We start from the raw sequence: 8,896 nt of genomic DNA, 5'->3' as shown, positions 1-8,896 counted from the left end.
ATATTTTTATCGGTATTTGAATAATTCAAAAGTGTTTTTGATTATTAACCCTTTAAACATTCTTTAATTTTGTATACTTGTAACGATCTTCCAAAGCATAAATGTGAAAAGATTGCGTCATGTCATATTTTATTATCATATAGAATATACAAATATTAGGTAACACTTTTTTCTTATTTTTGCGCGACATTTGAACAAACATTAACCAATATTAGCCTTTTAATATTTTAGTTTTTTTAAATAAATAATTTATGAATATAAATTATTTAAAATGTTTTATCGATTTGTGCAACATATTTTATTTTATTTACAGTGTAAACGAGATATACGTATCTCATTTATACAGTAAAAGAGATAAGACACGTCAATAAATATACATTTTTGTACACGTGATTTATCTCATTTATCGTACAAATGAAATATGTACATATTTATCTCGTTTACATATAAATGAGATAAGGCTTAAACGCGCTTCTACAAATAACTCGTTCACAGTGCCTGTAAAATGTCACTATCCATATTCCTGAACCTTCATTTCTCTCTTTGTCGCACATTTTGCTGATATTGAAATGCAAAGTAACGCTTACTAATATCCGAAATTCTATCGGAGAACGACATAAAAATTTCAAGGACAACCATCAGTAAATTACCTGTAACGCACATGGTGCTTTAACCGATCTGACTCTACAACTTGGTACTTAGCATTTCTCCAAATGTTGTAATTATTCATGCCTTGTATGACTGTCTCTCTACTTTTAAATCTGTGACCAACCCTAAATTTCACATCGCCGTATATGTTGTAATCGTCCGCACCCATATTAAAAAATGGAGTTACCTCGTGCATCGCGTCCTAATCCAATATATGATAGTAAGTGGGTATAATTAGGGATGGCAAACGGGCCTAAACCTGCCAGGTCGGCCTGCGTAACCTGCCAAATAAAGCGGATCGGGTTAGAAAATTGAGATCACCATACATCAAAAGCCCGTCTAATCCGCACCACTTAAACCGTGTGCTTTGGCAGGGCGGGCTTCTCCATCTGGCTTAGATTTTTTTAAAGATGTTCTAATTTAGTGTTTTGGATTGTGTTCTACGTTTGATTGATTATGTTCTAAATTTGTAGATGTTTAATTATATATTTTGGACAATATTTATTTTACTTTGGACAATGTTGATTTTATTATTTTATTTCAAAAAACTTTGTTTATGATTATGTTTATTACATATTTATAATTATAAAGACTTTAATGTTTGTTAATTTAGAAATTATAATTTTTTTATATCTTTAGAAATGATAAATTTATTAAAATAGTTGTGAAATTATATATATTATTTAATATTTTTTTGGATAGTTTATATTATTTAATAGTTAATAGTAAAAAAAAAAAAGATTTGGTGAGCTTGACCCACCAACCCGCCAAAGGACGGACTTTTGGCCGGATGAGGCAGATTTTCCCACTTGCCACCCCTAGGTATAACTGATAACTTTGGAATTAGTTGTGGAGCAAGTAAAAGGTATCGAACTGATCCACCAACCAGAGTCTCTGATAGGAACTCATCCTCGTCATCATCCTCAAAGGAACCACTTTCGTTGTTATCAGTAACATACTCTTTATTGGACTTCTCAACTTTCACATCCACGTCTATCGCTGGTCTAGCACATTGCAGGGTAGTGGTGCAAGAGGTGGGTCATCATCCTAGATAAAATTCGAGTTGCTAAAATCACCACCACCAACATCACGAACCTCCGCAAAAAACTCCATATCACTTGTTGAGTCATGATTCTCCCTTGGATATCAAACACGAGGCGCACATGCTCATTGTCATTGAGTGAGAACAGAAAAAACAGAAATACACCATTTCTCATCGGTGCTAGCATCCTGTACCTAACTCTTCTAACCTCTTTTCTCTTATTATCATCAAGGTGCGTCAATATTAGACTCTTCAACTCAGACAAAAAATTTGCTCTTCGAGTGCACTTCAAAATATAATTCTCACACTCAAATATAACTCTAATGTCACTGTTTTACATAGGTAATTAGGATACAATATTATAACAAAAAAATTACTACCATTAGACATTTTTACTAAAATTATTGAAGAAACTGATGAAAAGAAAGATTGAGATGTTTATGGAGAATATTAATGGTTTATAGATCTTTTTATAGTTGATTGAAATTTGTCGCATTATGACTCGTTTACAGTGACAATGTTTTAACTTAGCGTATATATCGTTTACCGTGTAAACGAAATAAGTATGTGTATATCTCGTTTACACAATATACGAGATATGTGTAAGTGTCTATTTTTTATATATCACGTGTCCTGATATGTGTACTTGCTGACATGTCTTATCTCATTTACAGTGTAAACGATATATACACATTTATTTTATTTATATTGTAAATGAGATAAGACATGTTGCACAAATCGATAATAACATGCTAAATAATTTATACCCGTAAATAAAATATTTATTTTATTTATTTAAAAAAATCATAATATTTTGGAGTTAAGCTCCAAAACGACGAATATTAGAAATCACTTGAATAAAAAAGATAAAAACTTTAGGGAAAAAATTTCTTAATTCACATGCAATAAGGCTGGGCGAAATTAAGATGAAGAGTGTTGACGCGTTGCTATGTTGGTTGATTCACTTGGCAGGGGCTCACACCGTGGGGTTCTCTCATTGCAACAAGTTCAATAACAGAATCTACAATTTCAAGAGCCACACTAAAGTGGACCCCACACTCAACGACCTTTACGCCTCGCAGCTAAAATCTATGTGCCCGAGAAATGTGGATCCAAGGATTGCAATCGACATGGATCCAACAACACCACGGGCTTTCGATAACGCTTATTTCAAGAATCTTCAGAAGGGTATGGGCCTGTTCACCTCAGACCAAGTTCTGTTCATGGACCCAAGGTCCAAGCCCGCTGTGGAGGCCTTTGCTAGTAACAGCAAAACCTTCCACGCCAACTTCGTCGCTGCCATTACTAAGTTGGGCCGAGTTGGAATCAAGAATGCGCAAAATGGGAACATTCGTTCAGATTGCTCCATCATATGATTTTCAAGGAACAAAAGCACAAGATAGAATCTTTAAGGGGGTTGGTTAATCCGAGTATATGCTATGGGGGAGATTATTAATAATGAACAGAATAAGTTCATTAAGTTGCTTGTAAATTTATTTTATGTTGTGCTTAATCGTAACTGTTTAAATTTGTTAATGTCTTTATTGGCATCATCTTCTCCTGCGTTCCAATAGAGTGCCTTTATTTGTTAGATATATACTAAAATTAGTTATTAGTATAGAATATTTATTAAAATATAAAATATATTTTAAAAATAAATTAAACTATATATATATAATAATTGATTTGATAATTAATATTTAATATGCACATAATATTTTTGAATTGATTATATAGAGGGTTTAAATTTTTTTTTTCATGACTCAGACTTGTATACTTGTGGCAAATCGATTTGCCTCTTAGATAGCTACACCAATTCGATTCTCCGTAATTGCTGGGTTGTAGTCGAAAAGAAGAGCTTTTTAGTGTGTGTGAGTGGGTTAGTATGAGACTGTGCATGTGTATGAAAAAAAACAGTTATATTCATTTTTTTTTAACTTGCTAGTTTTTCACTTTTTCTGTTTGAATCGCTACATTTTTTCCGCGACGTTTTTTCTTTGGAGTTTTTGTCAAGACATTTTTCTTTTGGGGATCTCAACTTTAGTGAAGAATTTTTTGGTCAACATTAGGGATCATATGATGACAAAAGTCATTCAATTCCAGTGGAGAATATTGAATCCACATTGTTGTTCTTTTTCTGTTTACGGCATCCTAATTAGACTTACATCTAATGGGTTATTTTTAAGGAAAAATATAGGTAAATAACAATATTTTTGAACAATGTGTGAATAATGTGAATTAATAGGGTTAAAAGAGTAAATTAATTTTAAATTTAATTAATAGCATTAAATTAAGATTTAATATATTTTTATTTGATTAATAGTTATTCATGTTATTCAAATTAGTCATTGTTTACCTAACACTCTTATTTTTAATTACCCTTTTCAAGATTGTATATTTTTGTTCTCGCATCTAAGAGAATAAACTAAAAACTTTGCAAGGGTAAGTTCGTCACTATATAGTTGTTCATACCCTGGCCCAATATCAAAGGCCCAGGTCCAAATAAAAGGCCTAGTCCAAAGGATTAAGCCTAGCTAAGTACCGACCTTCACATAAGAAGTCGAAATAAAAGGCCTGATCCGAAGAATTAAGCCTAGCTAAGCACCGGCCTTCATATAAGAAGTCGGTGTTGACCACGACCTGCTCTAAAGAAGTCGGGCACGAGATTAGTTGGCAGATAAACACTCATTCAAATGAGTAACCGCCCCTAAAATCTCTCTAACCGCTTCATAAAGCCATATCTTAACCTCCCTAAGATAATGGGACGGTTAACACCCTAAAGATACGGCACTACTCCAACGGTGGTTATTGGCTCACCACTATAAATACACTGACACCCCTCAGGTATCTCTAAGCCCAATACTCTCTAGACCTGCTCACACCCTTGCTAACTTAGGCATCGGAGTGTCTTTGCAGGTACCACCCCCCATTCACCCACGTATTCAAGTCGGAAGGAGGCTCCAGCGTGCAAACCAACTCGGAGCTCACCATCCGTGGACGATTGAGCCAACCTACGCCATCTATTCTATTAATCTCCGGTTACCCACCGTAGTCGAATACATGAAATTCGACATCCTCCCTAAAGAGGAGAAAGAAGCTAAAAAGACCCGAAGGGAAGCACAACACTACACCTTGGTGAGAAATATCCTCTACAGAAGGGGGATATCAACGCCATTGTTAAAGTGTGTACCGACCTCAAGAACAACCGAGGTATTGGAGGAAGTACATAGCGAAATCTGCGGAAATCATCTCGGAGCAAGGTCACTCGCCAGGAAAGTAATCCGAGCAGGATTCTATTGGCCGACCTTGCAGAAAGATGCCACAGAATTTGTGAAAAAATGTCAACCATGTCAGATGCATGCAAATTTCCACGTGGCTCCACCAGAAGAGCTTATCAGTATCACTTCTCCATGGCCTTTTGCAAAATGGGGAATGGACTTGTTAGGTCCTTTTCTCCAAGCGCCAGGACAAGTCAAATACCTGATCGTGGGAATAGATTATTTCACAAAGTGGATAGAAGCAGAACCGTTGGCTACCATCACCGCCCAAAGAAGTCGGAGGTTCCTCTACAAAAATATCATCACAAGATATGGGATACCTTATTCCATCACTACAGACAACGGAACCCAATTCACCGACGCGCTACCTTCAGAAGCTTAGTAGCCATATGAAAATCAAACACCAGTTTACCTCGGTGGAGCACCCACAAGCCAATGGGCAAGCCGAGGCAGCCAACAAAGTCATACTAGCAGGGCTAAAGAAGAGATTGCAGGAAGCAAAAGGAGCTTGCGCTGAAGAGCTCCCTCAAGTGCTATGGGCTTATAGGACAACCCCCCAATCCGCCACGGGAGAAACACCTTTCCGACTAGTCTATGGCGTAGAAGCCATGATTCCAATAGAAATCAATGAGCAAAGCCCAAGGGTAATTCTCCATGACGAGGTCGGAAACATACGGGGACATAAAGAGGAGCTCGACTTGCTCCCCGAAGTCCGAGAAGATGCCCAGATAAGAGAAGCAGCATTGAAACAAAGGATGACTACAAGGTACAACAAAAAAGTCATTCGAAGAACATTCGCCCAGGATGACTTGGTCTTAATCAGAAACGACATTGGAGTCAACAAATCAGGAGAAGGAAAGCTCGCCGCAAATTGGAAGGGACCATACAAAGTCAACGAAGTTTTAGGAAAGGGTTATTATAAAATAACCGACCTGAACGGCACCGAGTTACCAAGGTCATGGCATGCTTGTAATATGAAAAGGTACTACAGTTAAAAGCGAACTCTACTCCCTGATATACTCTTTTCCCAACTTCACGATTTTTTCCCAAAAGGGTTTTTTCTGGAGAAGGGTTTTTAATGAGGTATCATAGTAGAGGCTAAGGGAAAATAGACTATTAAGACCCTTAGTAGCAAGAAGGTACCTCCCTAATTAATAAAGATCTTTTCCATTTACAATATCTCTTATAAAGTCCTTTTTTATTTTTCTAAGTCTTTCTACGAAACGCGCCGACTTAAGCTCGACAAAATGTGAAAATCCCATAAACTGACCTAGATGGTCATCAGGATAAAACGACGAGGTACAAGTCGGCGTAAAGAGGTTATATAAGCCGATCGTAGACAACTCGGAAACAACCCGACTCATAAGTCAGGACGAAACTCCGAGTAGGAAAGCTCGAAAACACTTCGATTCAAAAGTCGGAAGGAGGAACCGAGCAAAAGGAAAACGCATCGCAAAAATAACCTAAGTCATAAAAACCTAATAAAGCGTGGTTGGGCGTAAGGAATAACAAAAAGAGATCGAAAAACCTAGGAAAAAGTTTAAAGGCTGCCTAAAAGTCCTTAAACAAAAAGGTTCGGAAAAACAGACGAACCAATAGGAAAGGTTTTCAGAAAAAGATCAAGGGGAATTCAGAAAATCAAAAAGGCATGCGAGTATAAGGTAACTTAAACCCTTATCCAAAAAAAAAGGGTATTTATTTTGTTAAAACCCTTATTAAAAAGGGTACGCATAAAATATTTTGTTTACGGCCTCAAAAGGCCAAAGAAAATTGTTCAAAAGCCACCAACAAGAAATAAATAAAGAGTTTAAAAACGGGGGCCCACAGGCCGGACCCATATAGCCACAAATCATTTTTTAGAAAGATCACCACCACCGGAATCAAGAGGAGCGCCACCAGAGGTATCCATGGGAGATGAAGAGATAGGAGGAACTACTGAAGAACTCGGAGCATCTTTAGAATGAGGAGGGGACTCAATAATCCTCTGCCCCCGAGTCTTCAATTCTGACTCGGAAACGATTACGGGGGCAGGAGGATCTACGATGGCACCATCAATAACAACTTTGTCAGGATGTAAAGGAGAAAGATCCAAGTCGGGAGCAATTACCCTGACTTGCTCCAAGAAAATCCTCCAAGACTCCTCGGCGCCATCAGCAATTGAGTCCTCCAACTCATCATATGCCTTCCGAGAATTCAACAGATCATTCTTCACAGACACAAGATCTTTGAATAAACTTTGATAGCTGGCCTGCGCTGTCTTCCTCAACTCCATCTCCATGTTATACTGGGCCTGCAAAACCTTCCCTTTCTCCCGGAAGGTATCTCTCTCCTCCCTCAGCTTGGCGATCTCCTTCTTCAACTCTCCCTCATGCTCCTGATATGAGCGAAGCCTTCCCTCCAGCTCCTCGACCTTCGAGGTCGTCCCTAAAGAGCTGAGAGGGGCCTTTTCAAAAATATCCAAGAGCTTGCCACAAACCCCCGCCGCCTTGAGACTCTCCTCGACCATAGTGGTAAGGTGACTCCGAAAAGACATATCATCCATGCCTATACGAACATGGGGATAGATATTCTTTCGGACAAACTCAATAGCATCCGCCTTAACCTCACTAGAAGCACCAGACTCTAAAGTTTTGCGCTTCTTTGGATCAGGGGAAGGTCGAACGACGGGGAGCGGCTGAGGGAGAGCTGAAGAAGAAATTACAATGGGCTTGGAAAGAGTCCCAACGTTCCGAGGAGGAGGAGGAGGAGAGATAACCCTGGCACCACCGGCCCGAGCGCGAGACTTAGCCTTAGCCTCCTGGACTCTCTGGAAAGATTCTTGAGCATTTGTCTTAGCCATTTCTAAAAAAGAAAAACAATAGCTAAGGAATCAAACAAGTCGGAATGATCAGTCGATAAGTCGGAAATTAAAGAAAAAGCTACCTAGCTGCGCCTGGATAAAGGTCGAAGACCCTTGGAGAAACTTCTTAGTATCCAAATATGGGGCCCTCCCCCACACTTCTCGGAGGAACCCCACAATGGCAGCCTCTACTTCATCCAGGTCATCCAGACCATATTTCTCACAAGGGGAGGCCTCCAGCCAGTATAAGGGAAAGCGAGGAGAAAAGTTATCATCCAGAAAAAAGTGGTGGTGACCCTCTACAGCTTGCACTTTGAAAAAATAATTTTTGAAGTCATGGAAGGATTCGTCAAAAAGGGTGAAAATCCTCCGACCTTGTATGGCTCGGAAGGATACCCATTGCTGTTTGTTGTTTAGCCCACTAAAGGGCTTAGTCATATGGAAAAGAAAAAAGAAAATCCTCAAAGAAGTCGGGAAGTCCAAAGCTTGACTAATAAATTGATAAATTTTCAGAAAACCCCAAGAGTTGGGGTGAAGTTGGGTAGGGGCAACTCGACAGTGGTGCAAAACAGACATCTCAAAATCCGAAAAAGGAAGAAAAACACCCAGACGGGTGATCATACATTCATACATAAAGAAGAAATGAGAAGACGCCTCATTGGCCCTCCCAAAGCAAACCCGGTCTTCTGGACCCGGGACTACCAACTCATACTTCGGCTCGTCATCCTCAGAAACACAAATCCTGTGGTGAGTACGAAGATGAGTAATAAACTCCGCATCAACCAAAGGTTCCTCTCCTAGGACTGTGACATCAACCCATTGAGAAAGAGCTTCTACAGAAGACATTTTTCTAAAAATACGACGAAAATCTACAAAGGAAAAAGGAAAAAGAATAAAAAACGAGAGTCCCTAAGAGGATACGAAAGGCTACAACGTCACTTCTCCCTCTCCAAAGAATATAAAAGCATGCAATCACAAAGCATGTCATAAAGGTAAAACACTAACCTTTATCCGAAAGCAAAGGTTGAAAGAAGCAGAGGTCTCCGAATGCAAGAATGAAGCACGAACAAAGTAAGAAGAAATTTGAAA

General features: G+C 38.6%; 1 protein-coding gene across 1 annotated transcript in view; it reads left to right on the top strand.

Moving 5' to 3' along the window:
* The window catches only part of LOC107487669 (peroxidase 51), a 5,572-nt gene extending 2,329 nt beyond the window's left edge, over nt 1-3,243 (top strand). The window contains exon 4 of the mRNA XM_016108362.3: nt 2,663-3,243. Coding sequence (XP_015963848.1) covers nt 2,663-3,066 — 404 coding nt within the window. The 3' untranslated portion in view covers nt 3,067-3,243. The remainder of the gene's footprint in view (nt 1-2,662) is intronic.
* Nucleotides 3,244-8,896: the final 5,653 nt, after the last annotated feature.

This window comes from Arachis duranensis, chromosome 5, assembly GCF_000817695.3.
Source record: "Arachis duranensis cultivar V14167 chromosome 5, aradu.V14167.gnm2.J7QH, whole genome shotgun sequence".
In the NCBI taxonomy this organism is placed as follows: Eukaryota; Viridiplantae; Streptophyta; class Magnoliopsida; order Fabales; family Fabaceae; genus Arachis; species Arachis duranensis.
This window is presented reverse-complemented; position numbering and strand designations above follow the sequence as displayed.